The sequence below is a fragment of the Semicossyphus pulcher genome, unplaced genomic scaffold (assembly GCF_022749685.1).
Source record: "Semicossyphus pulcher isolate SPU_LCO1_2020_fin unplaced genomic scaffold, fSemPul1.0.p SCAF_14, whole genome shotgun sequence".
Classification (NCBI taxonomy): Eukaryota; Metazoa; Chordata; class Actinopteri; order Labriformes; family Labridae; genus Semicossyphus; species Semicossyphus pulcher.
In genome coordinates this window covers 19,818,615-19,841,754 of record NW_027211648.1, presented here as the reverse complement: position 1 = coordinate 19,841,754, position 23,140 = coordinate 19,818,615, and the positions used below count along the sequence as shown (strand labels likewise).

The 23,140-nt window shown below is 44.8% G+C and overlaps 1 protein-coding gene across 3 annotated transcripts in view; it reads left to right on the top strand.

Annotated features, from left to right (window-relative positions):
• Positions 1–23,140, top strand: part of LOC138590791 (rho guanine nucleotide exchange factor TIAM2-like) — a 71,996-nt gene that overhangs the window by 12,526 nt on the left and 36,330 nt on the right. For 2 of the 3 annotated variants that reach the window (XM_069661147.1, XM_069661148.1), the window contains exons 2-8: positions 9,866–9,963; positions 10,651–11,832; positions 15,028–15,481; positions 15,992–16,164; positions 16,951–17,175; positions 20,785–20,970; positions 21,251–21,394. In XM_069661147.1, coding sequence (XP_069517248.1) covers positions 10,657–11,832; positions 15,028–15,481; positions 15,992–16,164; positions 16,951–17,175; positions 20,785–20,970; positions 21,251–21,394 — 2,358 coding nt within the window. In that variant the 5' untranslated portion in view covers positions 9,866–9,963; positions 10,651–10,656. Of the gene's footprint in view, positions 1–5,780; positions 5,852–9,865; positions 9,964–10,650; positions 11,833–15,027; positions 15,482–15,991; positions 16,165–16,950; positions 17,176–20,784; positions 20,971–21,250; positions 21,395–23,140 lie in introns of those variants that run through there. The other variant, XM_069661149.1, reaches the window with a different exon arrangement.

Here is a 23,140-nt window from a genome sequence, read left to right as displayed (position 1 = left end):
CTCAAGAATGCAGAGCGGGATTAATGCACGTCTGTGGCAGTGATGGATGAGAGTCGGACCCTCACAAACACACACTCAAACATATGTATGCCCACAGAGCATCTGGATGCACACTGTTTGGCCATGCCCTGCAGGAGTGTATGCCAGCCGAGCAGGTGTGTTAGCTTTTTTGTGTGTTTGTGTGTGTCGGCTGGGACAAAGCCAGACTTGGTTGTTTGCCCTACTACCCCAGATAGAGCTGTATTCACCAGCCACGTGTCGTTTTGAGTAAAGGGGCTTAGCTTTTAACGTGCCAGTTCACGTCTGGGGCACTTGGAGCGATTCGCTTTGTCCTTTTCAAATCGCAGATGAATCGATTTCCGCTCCCTCAATAGGTGTTCCCAGTCCTGTGATTGATGCTGCATGTGCGTGTCTGTGGTTTTGAATGTTTTCGTGGGACTTCTGCTCCCGATATGAGATCATCGATTACGCTTCTACCTGCTCTCAAATCCCCAGTACCCCATTGTTTCCCCGGATCCTCTGGTGATCCTGTGTGACCTCTAGCAGCTGGCTCAGTGTGACTGATATTGTACGGCGATGGTCAATGATCTGTGATGGATCACCTTAGGGAGCCTGGAGTGTGTCTCACATGACTGCCGCAGTCCACTACAGTGGCTATTGCTATGGTAATGAGTGAGTGATGGTATTAATCACTTGAGCTCACAGCACGGAGAGTGTGACAGATTATCTAGCAGCGCACAAAGGACAGCCACAGCCACTTCCTGTGGAGATAATACAGTTTGCGAATGGGTTTAATGCAACGGTTTGCAGTCGTATGCGCAAAATATACAAAGGCGCTGTGAACCTTGGCGGGACTTTGAGGGGAAAAAAGGTTTTGTGTTTATTGATGATGCCTGAGATTCAAACCGACCTTCCTCAAAGTTACCAACCAATGACTTCTCCCTTTTTTTCCGTCTCAAAGGCGCGTTTCTCTCACTATCTCTTATCTGCCGGGAGATAATTAGGTATCTCTCGGTCCCCTTTGTGCGCGGAAGCTGACGCGCTGTGCCCCGACATCCTGGGCAGGGCTGCTTGTTTTCCCAGGAGCCTCTGGGTGCTTTATCTGACCCAGTGGCTGCTAAAGACTCCATGTTTCCTATGCACCGCCTGTCTCTCATTCTATTTCTTTAACTATCACCTCCAGGCTGTTTCAACTCTTAACCTTGAAGCTAAAGCTCTTAAAGCTTGCTCTGCTTTATCTCTGCTAACAGAGGACAATGAAAGCAGAGTAAACAACTCTTGTGAGATGTTCTGCTGCAGCACAGATGTTGAGGTGTGTGTGTGAGGGCATGCTGATTGCACAAGGAGATCAATCCACCTAATTTGTGGGGATATCAGTCAGTCTGAAAGCCTGATACTGTAGCTGTGGATCAAGTTCAAGTACATGCTGTGTGTGTGCGTCTGCATGTCTGTGCCTTCTTCCTCCACAGATTTAACCCTCAAAATGACCTTCTTCTGTCCATTAAGCTGCTTAATTAGCAGTGAAGCTGATGGAAAGCTGATTTACACCTGCAGTTTTCCAGCTGTTTGCTCGATCTCACACACACACACACACACACACACACACACACACACACACACACACACACACACACACACACACACACACACAGACACACACACACACACACACACACAGACACACACAGACACAGACACACACACACACTCGCCATCTTTCTGTGGTTCAGTCGTTAACCTGTCCGCCCCTCTGCCATTCAAAAAATGCACATGTAGAAGAGCACATGCATTCAAACTATGCACGCTATCATGCAGCACATGGGTGCTGACACCCTCTTGAGGATGTTCTGAGTCAGTGTCTCTCCCAAAGAAAGCATCAGGAGCATCATCTTAGATTTCTACTCTGCAGCTGTAAGAGGGGACAGAACCCCGGTGCTCTCCTTTCATACAGTTATTGCACCTTGTGATTGCTAACATATCCTGTTCAATTTAAAGTGGAGTCGGACTCTGCGTGCTTTGGGCTGCCTTGTCTGACAGGGGCCCCAATCTGTAGGAAGGGAATTGAGCTGACAGCAGGGGAGGCTGGCAGAATAGAGCTTTCACTGTATGGGACAGAGGGATGAGGAGGGATGACGAGGTGGGGAAGGAGGAATAGAGGATAGATGGTGGGAGGGATAACCTTTGAGTGATTTGAATGTCACAGAAGATGAGAGACAGACACATTTTTTATGTTAACTTCTCATAGTTATGCTCTTTATGTTCAGCAGTTGGAAAGCAGTCTTAATTTTTTTTCATGCAAAGATGTTTCTTTTATGAAATATTTGGATTCCTCAACAAGATAACCCCCAGCACTTGAAATGTTCAAGCAGTCCGGTTGGTTTGAGGGCGGACGCCATCCACCAAACAAAAGACTTGACCTTTCACCTTCACTTAAAACATCCTAGCTTAAGTAAATTCCATCAGTCTGCGCCCCCAATTCCTCCGAACATCTAGTGATAATGCATTCTTGGACCCTCATATTGAAATCCATGTTTCTGGGTGAGGCAGTGCACTAATGTGTGCTAAAATGATCAATTAAGATCAATCTATTTCCTCCCGACGGACGTTTTATTCACAAATTGCCGCAGACTGCCGTCCCCAGTGAGCAGGATAATCAATTGCATCAAACCATAAACGGCCTCCAGCTATGAGAGTGGCTCCATCATGCTGTTTACGAGGGAGACAAGAAGTATTAGCATGCTGACTGACTCATATTTCTCTCTCTGACTCTTCCCATTCCCCCCCCGACTTTCTCTTTCCAACACCATTCGTCAGGCGGGTCCCATTAGCATCACTCCACCAGTTTGAGTTTTCCATCAGAGGTGGATTATTGCAAGTAATCCTTCTGAGATGTGATGTGACATAATTTATGAATTTTACATGAAAAGTGTCATTTACATGAAAAGATGAAATGTCTGTGTCTCTCAGTTGAACACATAAATAGGAGGAATTTATCTGAGATAAAGTGACATGCAGCTGATGTGCTGGATACATCTAACGCAGGGGTCTCCAACCCTGGAGAGCTACCTCAGACTGAGGCGAATTTGTGCACCAAACATGGCAATCCATCCAGTAGATTTCAAGGAAGTCCAGGAAAAACCAAACAAAATGGAAAGATTTATCCTCTGGATGGACACATTTTTTTGCTATCTATTCAATAATGTTAAGATATTTTACTCTTACCAAAGTGTGGATTAACTGGCTGACAGACGCTCACTGCTAGCATGGCTAAAATGGACAGGCTGAACAACACGTTTTCAGATTGGCAGGGTTTGAGACGTCACAAACCTAAGGCGTCCATCCCGTTAATGGACGGGGTGGAGCTATGCATATCATTATGTGCAACCACTTTGGCGATGCGCGAGCCAGCTGTAACTGTCATTGTAATTTTTGCAAACTCGTTAACGTTACTACTACTAATTGCTACATTTCAAGCGAGCTATGTTTCAACAAGTTGCCACTAAAAGGTGGCAGAGACGTGTTTTGTTTTCGCGACAGAGGGGGCAGTTGGAAATGTGCATAGTGGGCGAGGACTATGGAGATTGTGGAGTTTTTAATGAGGGAGAAGGAGGAGAGGCCTTGGGAGGATTTTTACAAGGTAATTAAACGTATTTTAAAGAAAAATCCTATCAGACATAATTTATTATTTCAAGCAGAGCATTTCATATGTTTTTAAAACATGACTGGAGCTGGTCTGTCATGACCTTCTCATATTTGGACAAGTGGGATGTAATGAAATGCAGAGAGAGAGAGACGAGGGAAGCGTCTGGCCCTTCTAAACCCGAGCTCGACATGGTTTAAACTTTTACCATAAAGCATTATGGAAGCTGCTTTATGTTTGTTTCTCTGTTGCTACTGTGGTCGCAAATTGGAGGAAGGAATTTCTGAGGGATGTGGGTTTTGTCCCACTGCCAGTATCAGACGGAGCGACTGAAAGGCTATCAGAGGTCACACAGACCTCAGTATCAGTGACCTCAGATTATTGCTGTTTGAAAGCTTTATCAGAAAGCAAAGCTCCTCTGATAAGCTCTTTGAAACGTCTGTCGCCACACATACAACAGTAGTACCCCAGATTTCCTCAGGTTGAAAGACACGCCTTTCCCTTTTCCATGTATTTCCTGCACTGGTCTTGGTTCCTCCTGATTAGGGCACACGCATGGGTTCAGCAGTGCAAGACGTGTGAATGGAATTACTGTGAGATGTGGACAGAAGTCAGTAGCTCAGAGGTCGGCTGTAGAGGGATTTCATTTGGCTCTGGAGAGCTTGTTGGGGCCTTAATTGATCTTAATTAGGGGTCAGAGCATTTGGCCGTGAGGAATTAGACCCAGCAGCACCTGCTCTGTATGAATATGCATCGCAGCGGACCGCCCGCCCGGCCTTCTTTTTCCCTCTCAGTGCCTCGCTCTTTTCAGTGTGCTGTTGACCAACCTTTTAGCTGCCTCCATCTATAGGCGGACAAAGGGCTTTGAGAGCAGCTCAGACTAGGCCATGGGCACTATTGTGTTGTTAACAATGTTGTTTAGCCCCAGAGAAGGCGGCTAATATTGTGTCCCCAAGCTGATGTCTCTGTCAGGCAGCAGGCTGATGGAAGGCTATTCCACAGCTGCTCATAGAGCGTGGCGCGGTCGTGACTTTGAATAGCTATTCAGGCGAGATGAGTTTCTCGAGAAGAAATAAAATGAGAATTCTAGTTCATGTTTTCCTTTTGTAGGAGTGTTGTGATATGTCGGTGAACACTGGTAAAATTAAGCTCCAGTAGAATAAACAACTTGCTCGAGAGAGTTGTGTTCAGTTTTAGGCACAGTCTGACGCTCTTCGTCCAGATCTGATGCTGCGCTGTGTTCTCGTGTGGCTTTCAGAAGGCGTCCAGTTTGACTGTGTGACCACAGCTATGCGAACCGTAGACAAATGGAGGCATGTGTGTGTTTTTAGACCAACGGCGGTCTCAAGTTTGTCTCCATTGGGATAAGGCTTAGTCACAACACTTGGACCTTTATTCCAGAAGTTTTCCCTCTCTCATTTTCTTGTGTTTTAATTAGCTTCTTAAAAATAAGATGCATATTTGGCCGCTCTGCCCCTAGAAACTTTCAAAACAGATTAGCCATGTCGCTAATCCACACCACTTCACTTAATGGACTTTTTTCTTACTCTCTGGCTCACACTTTTTGGTGCATGCACACGTATACAGCGCGCACACACACACTCTTTCTTCTGCCTCTTGTCGCTGACTGCCTCCCCGGCCTCCTCCTGGGGTCATTGTGGTATTTAGGGTCAGACAAGAGCTCCAGTCATTTCACCCTCCGCGGTGCCTCCCAGGCAGCGCTGCAGCCAACTTACGCCGGCTTGTCTGGCCCAATCGCCTCAAACAGCCATGGAAAACCGCCTAAGCTCTAACAAGCCCTGCATCCTCCTCCCAGCCAGCGGAAAAGCAGGATATAGGAAAAACAACACTATGGAGCAGCGGAGACTCTACATGGATGAGAGCTATAAAACATCCTTGCTTCTCTTTCTGAGAGAGCTCTTCTGTTGAGGACTTTTCACTTTTTCCTCCCTGCTCTCCTGCTTTTCCTCTTGGCGCTTCGTTACCCAGGGTTACCCCAGGAGGGCTGTGATTCGCCGCTGCTCCGGGGAGCCGGGAGGGAGTTTCCACGTGTCCTCCAGTACGTCTGGGGTGTGTGAGTCAGATGTGGTGTGTGTGAGTGTGTTGCTTTAAGACTCAACAAGCCTCCACTTTGGGATCAGACAACAGCAGCTAGGGTTCTCCTTTGCAAGCTGTTCAAAGAGCTCTTAGATTAAAGCCCGGGCCACAGAGGTAAGGGATGTTATGGGCTCTGTGTTTTATCTTTCTCTCCCTTTGTATCTCCTATTTACTGGATTAAGAGAAGGCTGGGGTCAGGAGGTTGGATTGTGTTTCCTATTGTCCAGATCCACAGGTGTGGGCTTCACTCTGTTTGCATGTGAGTGCTGTTTAGTTTCCTCCTGTATTTGTTAGATAGCAGTTTCTTCTCTTTCTTTGTCTCTGCCACATGTTGCCTTGTGATGAAGATACAAAATTACCCTCTACAATCTCAGCCTTCATCACTTCAGCTGCTGTGTGATTCATGTTGACTCATGGAAATAACTGACTTTGACAAATTTACCACGTTGTCTAAACTTTGTGCCTCGCGCTGAAGCTGCTGGCTGCTCGCTCACATCGTATGAAAAGTGTTTGGAAATGTTTACATTTCTGTGGCTTCACTCTGGTATAGCCGTGGCATACGTGTATAAATCTTCCTGAAGACTGCCATGTCATTTTTTGGTCCTCAGCCAGCTGCAGAGCTTCTAAATGTATAATGAAAAAGTCTGAAAGACACTTAACAAGCACTGTGATGGATGTTCAGTGGCTTGGGCTGAATCCACCACAGTAATACGAGCTTTCAGCAGTGATTCATAGATGGACATTTCTTCTCACAAGCAAACAACCACAGGATAAGGGTTCATAAGACAGAAACTCAGCAGGAGTCAGATGCTTTTTTGTTTCACTATTTACTCTTCTTCACTTCCTGTTGTTGTTTTTGTAAGTTTTGAACTGAAGCTGCATCTAAAAGAGAGGCTTATGCGCGCTGTGCCTTTAAGAGATCAGCTGTCACAGAGCCAGAGGAAAGTGATAAGAGCCAGGTCCCATGGGCTGTGATGTGACAGGAGGAAGGCAGTGTGATGGTGTTAACAGTCACTACCAATAACAAATGACCTCATGGTTCCGACTTCCCAGCATAGTAATTGAAAAAGCATGAAACCTTCGTTCTATTTGAGGCTTTTGACCAATTTATTTGTTATTTACGTCGTTGATTTATGATATCTTCCATCAGAACCATATGTTAACTCAGCAATTGTTTATTTTCAGCACCATTCCTCTATTGAATGTGCTCTTTTGAAGCAAGATTTCTGAATCCCCAGAGCTTTATGGCAGAGTTGGTTAAAAAACAGCGCTAACAGCATCATGATATGACTGTGAAGCTTAGTTCTCTGGGGAATCTGCCTATGTTTCATCCTGCTCTGTCAATAGCTTCTCCCTCAAGTTTAGATTCAAGGACACGAAGGTCAGAATTGCAAACATGGTTTGCAATCCAGACTCTGCGTTAGTGCAGGAGAAGGAGGATGCAGCTCCTGTTAAACAAATGCAAGGTGGTCCTCATGTAGGAAAAAGACACTTCCGTTACACACTGCCTTCGTGCACCTACTGTGTTTATACCAAAGTCGAGGTGTGGCTCGTTCCTCACTGTTCGCCTTAGCTCCAGACCAAAGCGAACACACAGTGCCAGACTAAACACGGAGCCTACGTGGGAGTCACCCAGGGGCAGCCGGAGAAGAATGCCAGGTCACGGGGTGTGTCGAGAAGCGTTAGGGTGGCAGTGGTCCCTTGGCCCCTGAACAGATGGCCTGTAGGAAGCCTATTGACGAGGACAGAGGAGTGAAGGGGAATAGGGAGGGAGAGTTCAGACCGGGCGCAGGGGGTTTGCAGAAAAGGGAAGACTTGTCTTGTTGTTCGTCCAGAACAGTCGCACAATACTCTGGTTCAAGTCGCAGCAGAAGGCAAACGTGTGCGTCTTTAGGGTTTGTGTGTTGGCACGCCTTTTAGCCTTTCATACCCACAACCCCGCTCTGTGTGAATAAACTCTGCAAGGAAAGCGTCAGTAGTGGCGTTGAAAGAAAGCAGTCGCTGTGACAAGTTCGACAACCAGCTTTATGCCGACTCCTAGTGTTGTCGGCAGCTGCCTTCCACAGAGAGCATTGTTTAGTTACTCTCCATTCATGAAGCTGAACTTCAAATCATCGAACTGTTGTTTTTAAGCCTTTGGATGCTCAACAAACCCAATGTATTCCTTTGCATGCAAGGTTCATTGCAAACTGGAGATGCTTGCAGATTTCAAGGGTTATGAGGCCCAAGGATGTAAAGGGAGAATGTGGAATTAAGTAAGAAAATATGCTGTTTTCGTTGCCATGTGAACTGTGGCTCTGGTTCAACTAGCATGACAAAGCTGGAAAATCTTAGGCCATGTCTACACGTACACGGGTATTACTGAAAACAGAGTTTTTGCCTCCTTCGTTTCCAAAAAAACACATCCACACAAGCACGGTTATAAAAATCCCTGTCCAAACGAAAACGTAAAAACAACAGAAACGCTGTCATGAGAATGCCACGCCAACAGGCGGCGATATAACCCGGTCATGCAAAGAAGAAGAAGAAGAAGAATCGCGGCCAGTCAAAAGTCTGAAAACATCTATCCTGACACCTTTGTTCCTCAATATAGTAGACGAGTAACTGTACATATGTGTGTAAACATGTAAAAAGTCCTGTTAAGCACCACTGTTTATGTCACGTCCGTCATTTTGCAAGGAATGTCGCCTGTGGACATGGCCTTAGCGTGTAACTGTTATGAAGCTGCTTGGAAAGGTTCAGGTTGTCATGCCCAGAACATATCTCTTATTATGAGTCCTGCTTTTAATGCTTTCAGTGTCCCTCTGATTTACTCCTTAACTCATGACTTGTTTGGTTAATCTCCTGATCAGCTCAGAGTGATGGTTCAAGTTCATCACCTTGCCTAAATGTATTCAGCCAAGTTTCCACTGCGCTCCTTTTTCACTCCCAATCTAAACAGTTTAAAGAAGGAGAGAGTCATTTCTTGTGTGGCTTCATGTCATGTTTTTTTTTTTTTAAGTTTGGATCTTTCCTTGTCCTTAAACTTCAGGATCTAGTCCCTCATGTGCTTATCATTTAAGGTGTTCGACATTTCCCTTCTTACGTCATGTATTAAACACAATATTTTAATATAGTCCTTTTATTCAGTTATCCAACACTATAATCTCACCTCACAGTCAAGGTGCATCCAAGCAAGAGCAGATAAACTCTTAATGCTACAGATCACTTAATCCTGAAGGTTAAGGCTTCTGGCAGGGGGGTGTTTACACTGTAACCTTACACATGCTGTACGTGTGCTCTGAGGCTTAGTGGAGTTAGCACTATTTGAAAGCCTTCCTGAAGTGTGCACTAGACGAATGTAACCAGGCTATATTACACTCAGGACACGGGACACAGTGCTTCTGAAAAGATGCCCTGTGCCTCTGCAAAGGGCGCTCCTCAGCCGTTTCTGGTTTTGGATCCTGCCTCGGACAAATTTGGCGGTGACGAGTGAAAAAAAGGAGCGAGCTTGGATTCCAAAGTTTAAAAATAAACAGACGGGTAAACTGTAGAAGGCTTTCAAAAACTTTCCAAACCTGATCAAAGCAGCGTCATTTACTTGCGGGGAGTTGGAAAAATGCTACTAATGTTTGGTTTTGATGACTGATTGGGGTGAGTAAGATTTTGGGGGAGGTGTGTATTTTAAAAGTTGACGTACTGTAGTGCCAGGGTGGCATTACTTTACTATGCTGTCTTGTAACTTGCTTTATGAGATTCTTTTGTTAACTTGGCTGGAATTACCTGCTGGGATTCTTTAGGGCTTCATAGTTTTAGAGAGGAAATGTTTCGGATCCACAGTTATCGGGTGAATCAGTTTGCAAATCCACAAATAAGAATAATCCTTTTTTTAATTACAGAAACTCAAACTACTGCAAGTACGACAATCTCTGATGGTGCTTCAGATCAGTGTTGCACCGGCTTTGTTTATCCCAGTGAGATACAAGTAGTGCTGCCTACCAAACGCCGTCCTCTCCCAAATGCTGGGGGATTAGTTGTCCTCTTTAACTGGCACACCTGTTATCAAACATGGGGCTTGTTACACATGGTAAATTACAGTGCTGCCCAAAGAGACTAAGCACTAAATCAACTTCTCTCTCTGTGTTTCAGATGAGCCAGATGACAAAGGAATGAGTTTACTTTGAGAGATGAGGCGGAGAGAACCGTGCACATAGGAGGTCCAATCTGAGAAGAAACCTTGCAGACGGGTGAGTCCTTTTCACTGTATTGGTTCTTTAATATTGTCATTATTCTGACATTATTTAAACCTGGATTTGTATTCTCCTCCTCGTGTTACAGACACGTTTGTTTATAGTTCTTAATCTACTTGGTGCACTAATTCAAAGACTTGGCGTCTATCTTACCTGTTATGTAATCACTTCTCAGACAGCAGCAGATACGCTACCGTCTCCTACAGTCCCAGCTGTAACAGACAGAATGTGCTTCAGCTTCCAACATGTAATAAAATGTCTGTCTGGTCACGGCTCTCCATGACTAATGTAAGCATGTTGTGGACAGTCTGGAAGTGATTTTTTTATTATCCTGAACGCTGTCACAGATAACAACCATGACAACCTAAAGCCTGTTCATCTTGACTATAGAAGAGAAAGAATGGAAGAATGCAGTGACATGAGAGGGAGCTGTACCATATAGGTTAATGAGCAGATGCTTTAGAATAAAGATGTGAGACCCGCTACTCTGGAAACATCCTCTCTAACTAAGGTTTTATGGGAGTGAAGTCATTATTGTTTATGAGTAATAAGTTAATTTTAGGTCTCTGATGAGTTGGTATAATGTCATACCATGCTATATATATTATGCTGCCTTATGTATGAGTATCATGGATTTTCCAGTAGCATAATACAAGTCACATTTTATTTTTGTTTTTTTTCCAGTCAGCGATGGGAAATTCAGAGAGCCAATATAGCATCCAGGGCCCCAAAGGCACCAGCTTTGTTTTCCCGGGGAAACCGAAGCCATGCTCACTGAAGTTCCGCTCATCCAAAGACAATGCTCTGTCGCCCCATACGTGGTGGAAAAGTGCCCCAGTAGGCTCAGGGTATAAGGCCAAGTGCGTTGGCCGTGGCTGTCTGTCCCCTCCTAAAAGCCGGCAGCCTTACTCTGCCAGGCACTATGACTATGTCTCAAGAGATATACGAGGCAGCCCGGCGGCCCACCGCTGGCATCGCTCACCCGGATGTGGCATGCGAAGGCGGCACGTGTCAGATGAGTATGATGGTAATCCATATGGAGTAGATATTAATGGGCACACCCTAAATGGACACAGTGATGACCATGAGGCTTTAGAGGAACAGAGCAGCCCACGTGTGGTGATCAAGAAGGACGGCAGTCTCAGGGTGGAGTTCACCAACACCTCCGGGCATCCCCTCCTCCTGGATGAAGCCTCTGGCCCCGTACAACTTCTCAAGTTTTCCCCAAACCTGGAGTCTGCCTCCACTCCCAGTCTGCCTGGTTCAAGTGGTAGCGCACAAGAAGGCCACTGCAGCGGTCCTCCGCCGGCATCCACCTCCTCCACGACCAGGACCAGCAAGGGAAGCTCACTGAGTTCTGATGGGTCCTGGTACGACTCTCCATGGGGGCCCACCACGGATCTGTGTGAGCCGGACCAAGCCTGCTCTGCCAGCAGAACGCTGGTCCACTCCCCCATCCACCAGCTTGACTCCTTCACTGAGCAGTCTCCTCCTGTGTCCATCACAGACCTCTACAAGGACTCCACAATGGCTGCAACCTTCCCCACAGCCAGGGAACTGTCCTCTCAGTTCCAAGGGCCTCCACCAGGGCAGAGGCAACACCGCGCCTCTTTTGCATCAGTTCTGGATGTTCCACTTGAGGAAGAATGTCATGAGGCTCCCCAGTACACATCGTACACTCTGCCTTGTCGTAGGCCCAAAGCCCACACCATGAGCGAGGATCTGGACCACTATCCTGACCAGCAACAGCAGCAGGAGCGGGCAGGAGCTGATTTTGTTTTCAATAAGAAAGACTCAATCAAAAACCGCATCAGACGCCTCAGTGACTGGACAGGCAGCCTCAGCCGCAAGAAGAAGAAGTCTCAAGTAAGTTTGAACAGAATGAGTTTGAGGATTACGTAGGTTAAGTCTTGTGGTCAGCATTTTTGGATCACATATGCTCACAGAGTTCATACAGGTTTTATAGACATGGTGTTGGTAGTTGCCCCATTACTCGTTGCCCTCATAGTACTCATTTAAGCAAACAGTAGATTAATTTATCACCCTCTTATTGTTGTGTTAGAGCTACAGTTTATTAGACCCGGAGAGGGCATCAGTAACAGCCACGCACAGTCAGTTTCCTGTCTGGCAACGTTTATTTGATTATGAGCCCCGACGGTGGTCTTGGCATGGCCAGGAACCAACCACCGTCCTCTGGTCCTTAGCACCACAACACCAGCTGTCTGAGGACAGGGCACAGTGGGGCAGCACAAAATGAAATTTGTAAAGCAGCCAGCGCTGGGTCTTGTTATTTTTGCGAGGATGTAACAAGGATGAGAGGTACTTCCTTTTAGAATGTAAGACATGGAGGATCCTCCGGGGAAGACAAGTTTGGGGCTGATGTGCGGAATTCATGATGACTGTATCTGGGTGGGTACATCAGGCATATTGTTGCATACTGATTGCTTGTGATTCGCTCTTGAATGTGAATTATTTGTCGCATGTAAATGTTTTTACCTCTTTTTAGTGCAGTGAGTAGTATTAACTCAGTGGTATTAAGGGCTTCTTAACTTTTGTGCTAATTAACCTACGAATATCATTATATTTAAAAAGGTTTGGAAGTTTTCATTCCAACTTGTTGGTGAAGAAAATGCATGGAAATATTAGAATACTAATATGAGGCACAGAGCAGGCAGCTGATACATTTTCCTGGTAGTAAAATGATACATGTATCATACAGACCTGGGTCAGAGGACAGGTTGGAAATAACCAAAGCTTGTCTGCATGACTTTAAAACCATGTGATATTGTCGTACAAAGACGGCATTCTTAATAGCTTTAATTTGACAGAAAACATTTGTTTAACTGAGTCTGAACTCATGTCTCTCTCTGTCTTTGAGGCTTGAAAGCAATTGTTTCTGCATTAATTCATTTAGCTTCGCCTTGTAGAAGTTTTAAGAATGCTGTTTGGGCACTGCCAAGAGAATAGCTGTAAGCCTCTGAGAGGCTCTGTTCGAGTGAAACTAAATCCGAGCTGAAGATTTAACCCCACCCCTCCTCTAATGTTAATGAACCACTTATGGTTGTTCTGGCTGTTTTATGGTGAAGGTTTTCTGGGCTCCCCCATGGTCTTTGGAGAGTAAATCTGCTAATAGGGATTGGTGTTCAGTCAGTTGGTTTTGACAACAAACCGAAGGACAAAACAGAACAATCCTTTGATACAGATGGCCTCTTCTTCTGTTTTAAGTAGGAATTTGTCAGCTTCTCACTGTGTTTAAACAGCAGATAATGTGGAGTGAAATATATGAGATACTTTGCCTGATACTGTCACTCAGGTACACAGTACACTGACAGTATTCCTTTTAAGTGTTGCACAGCTTTCACGTAACATTTGTAATGTCTGCCTCTAAATCTCTGCTAAACATGCGTTTTATAACATCATGCTAATTACTTATTTCTAGTCTTTGTTATGCAGAAATAAACCCGATAGGTGGCTGTTTTTGCCTGCAGAAATCCTAAGAAACTTTTAAATTAGATGTTATTACTCAAATAAAATAAATTCCATTGCCAGCAACACTAAATTGTAATAAACTGTAACAAGCTGAGCTCTGTTTCTAGAGATAAGGGCTAAGAGGAATACATTTGCACTGAGCCTTAACGCAGCTTAATTGGGGCCATTTCAGGCAAAACAAGGATCAGTGATTGGAGGTTTGTCTTTCTTAGTGTCTGACAAATCCTGAACAAGTTTGTGTTTAAGTCACTGAGATGCTTCAACTGGTCTTCAGGCTGTATTCCTCTTTTCCTATGGGGCCCGTTTTGTTGACCGCAAAACGTCCATGGTGTAAATCTCCACGGGCTGTTCACAGTGCCTCCTTTCAGCGATTGAACCAAAATCAGGAGCACCTCCAGCTCTGGTTCCCCTCCACCTGGTCTCCCATTGCTTTGTTTGTGGCTTTAAAGGTCAAACCGCAACCCTGATGCCAAAGGCCAAGGACCTGCTTGTAATAAAAAGCAGCTGGAAGAGAACTTGGAGAGGGTTTGACAAATTTGGGCTGTGGCAGCTAAAGGAAAACTGGGGAAGCTGAAAACGACCCACCCTGTGCTCACTTCAAACTTTCCTTCGGCTGTTCAAGAAAAACACTGTGTGTTTCATGGTGGCAGGTGAACGTAATAGTTGAAGAAGGGTTGTCCTTACAGGGTTCAAAGGGTTCATTGCTTCCCTGTAGCTAAACATGAGCTCTGGGCTGTTTGGTTAGCGTCAGTTGAAGAAATAGAAGAAACTCCCCCTGCAGCAATGAATGAGTGATTTCATCGCTCTTCATTTCCATATAAATAAAGAATGTGTTTATGCCTTTTCACTCTATTCCAGTCGTTTGCTGATGATGAGGCAAAATGTAATAGTTTGCTAAATATCAACAATGGGAGTAGCATGAATAAGGATGGAGAAGACATAGAAAGAGCTAAAGGAGACACAGGAGAATGAGCTCACTATGACGAATCACACTGTGTGTCTGCATGCTGAGAGCACTCCACTCTGTTGCCAGGGGCAGAATCAATGCTGCAATCTAGTCAAGTGTAGGTAGACTATCATTAGGCATGAAAAGTGCAATTCCATCAAGTGTTCATTTGGGAGATTGGGAAGCCACAGTGGCCCTCGAATGACGTGAAATTGTCTGAGCCTGGAGGGTTCCAACCTCCCAGGTGCCATCACAGGAAATTTGTCCCACTTTCTCAGGCTAGCGAAAGATTTAGGGACTCTAATGTAGACTTTGAAGTTGGTTCGAGTGGTTTCACGAGAATTTTTCAAAAGTTTCTGCTCCAATCTTAGTCCTTCGGGCTAATTGAAAGTAGCACAGTATGTTTTTTTTGTGTCACAATGTAAGTTGTGCTGTATACACAGAGGCTTACGAAACTGGGTGCAAACATAGTGCATTTTTGATGCAAGCAAAAATTCTGCTAGCTAATATGGCAATCTCTAAATTAGTCAACATCTTCAACGGTGACTAGATAATAGGAGTGTTTATGTTTCCCACCCTATCCTCAAGCCTCCACTTACCCTTTCCCCCTTTCTTTTGCCCCACAGGAGACCAGGTACAAGGACCTGACCGATGCCTTTGACAGTGGGGTTGATGGCCTGACTGCCGACACCAGCTCCCCCTCCCAGGTCTCTAGTATCCACTGGTTCCCAGGAGCCTCCAGGGCCCAATCATCAGGAGCCATCCACCAATCGGCCAGCGATGCTGTGCGCCAGAATATCTATGAGAATTTCATGAGGGAGCTGGAGACAGGCACCGGGCAGGGAGGAGGAGGAGGCGGTGAGAGGCGAGACCCATCCACGGGCACCGAAGAAGGGGATAGCAGCAGCGAGTCGGAGGAGGGCTCCCTGGAGCAGCTGGATCTGCTGTTTGAAAAGGAGCAAGGGGTGGTCAGAAGGGCCGGCTGGCTTTCCTTTAAACCCCTCGTCACCTTGCACAAGGACAGGAAGCTGGAGCTGGTGACCCGCCGCAAGTGGAAGCAGTTCTGGGTGACCTTGAAAGGTGAGCTAGAATCTGGGAGGGGGAGCGCAAGAGAGGGAAACAATTATGCTCAAGTCAAAGAATGTGCTGAGTTGTGGTTTTGAAATAATTCAAAGATAAGTAGGTTATCCAAATTTTAGTTCTATAATTCAGTTTAGAGGAGCAAGTGGGTTCCTCTTTGTTCTCAGGCACTCTTGACATTGAGTGATTGTCCTTCCTTCCCACTCCGAAAGCTTGCCGGGAATTATGTTGTTGCTTCTGGCCAAATGGAATTCAGGCCGCCAAATGCATCCGTATGAACCCGTGCTGCTTCTTGTATCCCTCTGCTTTAAACTATTCACTGAACATTTGTCTCTTTGAAGTAACACAAAAAAGGTATAAGCAAGGACAGTCTTAATGTTATCAGCCTTTTGGGAGGAAGTTTTGTGCTTCTTTGTACTCGCTTTCTGTCTTGTACTGACAAGGACATTTCGTCCTTAAAACATTATGTGACATTTCTAAAAATCCTAATTTTTACTCCCTTTTTTCCAGGATGTACCTTGCTGTTCTATGAAACTTATGGCAAAGGTTCTCCGGAGCAGGATCTGTCCCCACGCTACGCTCTCCTGGCCGAGGACAGCATTGTTCAGTCCATTCCTGAGCACCCCAAAAAGGAGAATGTTTTCTGTCTCAGCAACTCGTACGGAGACGTCTACCTCTTCCAGGTGAGGCATCAGTCGACAAATAGAACAGCTGCAGTACAGGTTGTAGTTGAGTTAAACCTTGCATAAACTTCCCTCAAATTTAAAGTGACCTGTTTGGCATGTGCTGGACTTTAAAGAAAAGTTCCCAAACTTCCCAGATAAGGGGTCTGAGAGCACATCCTATTTGTCCGATGTGCTTACTGACCTACATATCGCCACCAAATTCATGCCCATCCTTGGCCCTGTCCCCGTAGCTTCCCCCACTTGAGTCTACAAGCTCCCCAGACTGCAGTATGTCGTGGTGTCTAGACCTACATCTAATAAAATAGTTCTGTATGGAGCTGACATGGCCAGAGGCAAGCAGAGAGGGAGCAAATCATCTCTGGAACAGGAGGATGGCCTGGGTTTCCCTTTTGTTTCCACTCCACTGGCACGAGTCATTCTGAATCTACAGCGGGTTAAAGTGATTTCTCAACCAACATGCTGCTTCCACCTTTATAAAGACAAGAGAAATAATTATGAAAAATGACTTATTAACAGGGAAATGTATGTTTGATTTCAGCAACAGTTCATAACCTGCGCTTTCTCACAGAGATAACATTAATCAAGTTTTCTTTTATTGATCCAGCAAAGCCCAGCGTGCCACACAGCGATCTTATTGTGATATATGATAGAAAAACACAAAGCAGCGCTGGGGCACTCCGAGCAGATTTATCTGTCCTCCCATCCCTGAATCCACCTTGCAACAGGAATATTGGCCCTGCTACTTCATCAAATTGAACACGCTGTCCCCTTTTGCCCTTCAAGGCCAGCAACCAGACCGACCTGGAGAACTGGGTGACAGCTATCCATTCTGCCAGCGCCTCCTTGCTGGCCAAGCGCCAGGGGAAGGAGGACACAGTGCGCCTGCTGCGGAGCCAGGTCCGCGGCCTGCTGCAGAAGATCGACATGGACGGGAAGATGAAGAAGATGGCCGAGCTGCAGCTGACAGTGGTCAGCGACCCCAAGAACCGCAAGGCCATAGAGAACCAGGTGAGGATTAGATAATAATACCAACCATGAGACAGAAGAATTAGCTACAATTACCGAGAATACTGGGGCCTGTGTAGCATTTGACACAGCATTATATGTTTCATGCCCCTGAGACATATTTCACAGATATTCTGCTGGGTTATTTATCAACATTGATAGATCATGGGGTTGTTATTATGCTGTTTTCATGCTTCATGCTTCAAGTTTTTATTTTCACACTCCTGTATCGTTACTCCACGTGATTCTCATAGCAACCACATAATGTGCCCTACTTAATTCTCCCGATTTTGTGACTGTGGTGACAAGCCTGTGCTTTATTTTTGTCTGTGGGTGGGTGAAGTGGCCTAAATGCATCAGTCCCCAAATGCATTGCGAGGGGCCCAGGGGAGCAGCTAGCTCCCCGAGCATCAGATTGGGATTCCAGATGTTTCCTGGTAATGGGCTCTCAACGTGCATTATCCTCTTCCTCCTCCTCACAGCCTGGGGGAGAATCTGCAGCACCCAGCGCTGTGCTGTAGCCTACATACAGCAGATTACTGATGGGTAAAAAAAGCCCATAACCTATGGCTTATGTAGAACCCAAATACTTTTACATGAAATTGCTGTTTGTTGCAGAATGTGGGAATATCCAGCACCTTTATTGGCTACTATTGCTGAGATGTTCAGTGACATCAAGTGCTTTTTTTACTTTCTTCAATTGATTAGTCAGCCGCTCATGTCCATATGCGCTGACCGCTTATGCATTAGACAAGCAGAATGGACACTAGGGCTTTTATTTGGTCTTTAGAAATATAAGCATGTTGCTATCAAGAACCAACAAGATAGATGGTGGACAGCTCACAGCAGTGAGCAATGGAGATGTCACTGCCTGAGACTGACTGACTGTGTGCTTGTATCTGTTTCCAATTAGCCAGTGTGCCACCTCAGAGTAGACAAAGAGACAGACGAGTAGGAGTCAATGATAGGGTCAGGGGAGTATGGGACAGGACTCTGATACAGGCGCCCCAAGGCTGATGATAGATTTAAGGTTTCGCTGGGGTTGTCTCGCACCAAAAGGGCACTACTTTGATGTACCAACCCCCACCGATGTCTACTAAAATCAGTGCCAGTAGACCTCTTTTGAAGACACACACGCAACCTTGTACACACGCACACACTGCGATCAGGTTGCATTGAAAGACTTTTTATGCATTAGGGCTTTTACAGAAGGTCAGGAGCAGATGTTAAACAGGGGAAATAAGAAAAGATGAGAATCTTTTAAAAGGTTTTTTTTTCCTTCGACCTTAATGGCTCTTAAATGGATGTAAAGAAGTTGTGCAAGCAGGACAGATGGGCCTGAACATGCCTTCTTTTCACTACACTGCTCAGGCCTGCTAGATACATGAAGCAACAAGCCTTTATAAAGATTCTGTTGTTTGGTGATGTACCCCAGCATGAATCATCAAATCAAATTTTATGCACAGGACTATTTTAGAACATCCCTGAATGACAGTGCTCGTATTTTACTGTTGACAAATAGATCCTGATGACGTGTATTTCAGAAGCATGACAGGATATTGTTTGGCAGTTTTCATAGACGAGTTTTTCCTAAAGCAGCAACCCTCCTAAATTTGTCTTTGCTTTTGAGGAAGGAGCTTATCTGATTTCCTCAGTAATACCTCCCTTCCCATCTAAAGTCATCTTCAAACTACTCAGTGGAATTACTTCACAGTTCTGCCAGAACACGGTGTAATATTAAAATGACCCAGGAATAGCAGGCTAAAAACTGTGCCTCGATAACTTACTAAGCATCTTATACAAGGTTTTTGAGTTCACAAGAGTTAGACCTGTCAGGAAGGCCTTTGGACAAGTCACAATGACATAAAAGTCATATCATTAGCTTAAGTGTTCCATGCTAACCATGCTAATTCTGTATGTGTCTAAACTAACAAGAAAAACATTTTAAGAGGTTGTGGTTTTGTCTTGTTTAATATCACTAAATATAAATACTTACTTGAGGATAGTCACCTGTTATCTCTGTTTAGTTCATAGCATTGCAGCAGGCTACATGTAACACAAGATTGCAACTTTTGCTAACCTTTAGCAACTGCGACCACACGTGACAATTACAGGATAATGCTTAATTATAAAACAGTGTTAAAGTACAAGTAGAGAAAATCCTTGTTAGCAAAATGATTCAGTTGTGTCTGTTGTAGAGTAGTGTCTCTCTAAAGTTAACTAACTAGCTAACATTAGCGTAGATTAGCTAACATTGGCAAAAAGCTATCGGCCACACATGGTAAGGCTGTAGCAGCAAAGTTAACTTACTAGCTAACATAAGCTAAGATTAGCTAACATTGGCAAAAAGCTATCTGCCACACCTGGTAAGGCTGTAGCATCAGAGTTAACTTACCAGCTAACATATGCTAAAATTAGGTAACAATGGCAAAAAGCTATCAGCCACACATGGTAAGGCTGTAGGAGCACGACTAGAGTCCTTTTTATTGAATTCAAGATTTGATTTTAAGTGAAACAATGTGTGTCGTTTATTATTGTCAGGTTCGATAGTCTGTGAAAAAGCAACATAGTAGTAAGCGATATACTTCAATATACAATGTTTTTACATTTTGATGTCCCAGAATTTGATAGGTGGCTCCTTTGCCAATCTTCTAGTGCTTTACTATAGTTTTTGATCATTTTCAAATTATTTAAATAACAGACACGCCAAAAGGAAGGTCATTTTTTTTTTTTTTTTTTAATTATTTTTTTTACAAATGCATGAGGATTCCTGGTACTTGTCCTCGTGGTCCAAGTCTGGAATGGGAGTAATGACAGCATGTCATTGACTGAGGCTTGTTAACCAAGGCCACCTGCACAGCTATGTACACAGGCATTTTCATTGGTTCAGCATGCAACATAGCTCAGTGTGGTTCCATGGTGATTTCTGTGTTCTTTGTTTAAGATGTTTGAAAAGTCAGATGTTCATAAAACACCTTCCTCCTGTCCCTCTGCATTTTGTTCCTAATTCTAAAGAATGCCATCAATGTGGATGAGGCCTAATGGGACAGCCCCATAGGGTGCGTTATTGTAAATGAACTCACAGTGCAGAGGAGACCTATTAAAGTCAGTTGTTATAGAGGGTTGTTTAACTTTAGTGTTCTCATTAAAAGCAGTCTCCAGCCAACAAAATACGCACTTTCTTAAAACTTACATAGTGCAAACAGGGATGGGGGGAAGGCAACTGTAAACTGTGTGTATGTGCTGCATGTGTGTGTGTGCTGGGTGGAGGTTTAACGGGTGGTCTGTGCAACATCATCGCCCTCTCTAGACTTACATAAAAAAGGGCATTAGGATTTACTGCGCACACAGTCACTCCTCTGGTAGATATGCTTCCCCCTTCACTATCAAACCCCCACCAAAGTGTGCCCTCAACCCCCAACAACATCTGCAAGCAATTGCTGCTTGATGGAAAGCACCCTACTGACCCTGGATCTCCCTCATTTACTTTCTATCTTCTCCCTTCCCCTCTACTACCCCCCTCCTTAACATTCCCTCTACCATCCAAAATATCCCACAAAATTCAGAACCTCTAGCAAACACCCCTGAGAAATAAACTTTCCATTCCTTCAGATCCAGCAGTGGGAGCAGAACCTGGAGAAGTTTAACATGGATCTTTTCAGGATGCGCTGCTACCTGGCCAGCCTGCAGGGTGGAGAGCTTCCCAACCCAAAGAGCCTGCTGGCAATCGCCAGCCGTCCCACCAAAACCACCCTGGGACGCCTCGGGATCTTCTCTGTCTCCTCTTTCCATGCACTGGTGAGCAAGCCTAGAACAGGCTTTGAATGACTGCATAAATGATCAAATGTACAATTAGACTGACCAGCAGTGTGTCGTTACATTCCTTTTTGTGTTTGATATGTACATTTTGATTAACTAGACATCTTACATCTTTTAATCATTTCAAACTAAAAAGCCTCCTTCCAAAACTCCCTTTATGCATCAGTGGAGGAAAATGAGGCTAATTAAGATGGTCTGATTAGGAGGAATGCTTTGTTGTGCTAAGTGAGTTCAGTTCTGACAGTTTGTATCTGTTCAGATCTGTTCCAGGGATGAGGCCACACTCAGAAGGCGCTCACTGTCCCTGACGTACAGAGAGCGCAAGAGAGGCCTTTTCTCCTCAATCAAAGGCCTCGACAACTTAACGAAGAGAGGGCGGGACAAGAGGCCCTCTGTATCACAGGTACGACTAAACACACAAACAGACATGCATTTGAAATGCACAGATGTTGTAGTTTTTCCCTTTTACAGTCAAACACAGTACTGCTCTCTCACCATGCATAAAATTGCTCTCTTTATTCTGCTTCATGGGTTTAAGGTCTTAGTATACTTCTTAGCAACACTCTTACACAAAGATAACTCTGTTCTGTCTTGTCATTTTGTACCTGGATAAAACCAAAACTTAGACTTGTTGCAATTTGGCTGCAAGATTTTCTAATAAGTATCTTTTAACAAGCCCATGAGTGATCAAAGAAGAGATATGGTAACACGATGAATGCCTACATAATGAATTTATGTCAGTATTTATGCATTCTCATCAGTATAGAGAGCCTGACAGCAGAACTTAAACCTTGAAGTGGCACTAAATAATCTTCATTAGATCCCAGAGTAATGAGTCTCTTCAGGTGGTCGGGATTAACAGATTGTTAATGCAGCATTATGTATTCAGCGGCACCACCATACACATAACATGAGCATGCAGAATTTATAAGCATGCGTGCACACAGTGCTGAAGTTCACTGCACATGTGAGCACACACACCGTCTCTGGGGAGGTAATGCTGAGAAACGCTGTGTGTTGCTGACACGCTGAGTACACATTGTGTATATTGTTAATGAAACAACATGAAAACATGTTGCCTTATTGCTTACTCGCATGTAAAATGCCTGTGCTGACATGAAAGAAAGCCAGAGATTGGTACAGCCATGCAGCGCGTTCAGCACATTCCCCCCTAAGGAGATTTTATTAATTAGAAGCACATAATCTCACATCCCCCTCCTCGCTTCCTGGTAAGTTTGAGAGCGCACCTCCCATCAACATAAACACAGAGGAGCATTCCTCACCCAGGTGCAGAGGGGGAAGTCTAAATCCTCTCAGGTTAGTAATTAGACTTGTGCAAGCTGGTTATTTATTGATACAGAAATCCCACAGTCTCTACCCTGAAGGTACGGCCCTGGAGAATACTCTTCTCTTGGTGGTCTATTTTCAGAAACGCCACACAGGGAACACTCATTTAGTCTTTTATAGACCTCTGTTCATTAGTTCAGAGTGGAGGACAGGGGAGAACTGTGGTTTTGATTAGCAGCAATCTACCTTCATTTTTCTTGATGCTGTAAAGCCAAGATGGAGCCTTATTGTTTTTCAGCTCACACAGCTCAGAGCCAATCACGTTGTTCAGTCGGAGCCCTGACTCCTAACTGCTTACAAAATGCTCCCTGTCCTGTTTCACTTGCTCTTATCTCGCTCACCCATGCCACCACCTGCTCTGTGATATTTATGTCTGGGCATTTGCGCACGTCTGTCAGCGACTAGGTATGTGTGTGTGTATTACTATTTTTCCGGGGAACTCCAGCCGGCCGGCCTAATGAGGCCCAGCTACATTTCTCAGTGCAGAAGGCCGAGGTGGCGCTGCAGCACACACATGAATTATTGAAAGCCATATGTGGTAGATGGCATTCTGCACTCTTTTCCCAGCCCTGCAGACACCGGCAGATGGTTGGTGTAAAGACACTAAATATTAACTAGCCTCCCTTTATTTTTTTGCCCAGGTCCATCTTATCTTACAAGCTCATTTTGGTGCTGTTTTGGTACTTTGGTCTTTACAAAAAGCCTAATAAGGAGCAGAAAATAGCTGGTGAGTGCAGCAAGGGATTTGCAGTGCTGGGTTTTCCTGGACAGCTGCTGTTTTCAGGGTGTTCTTTTCCTTTTC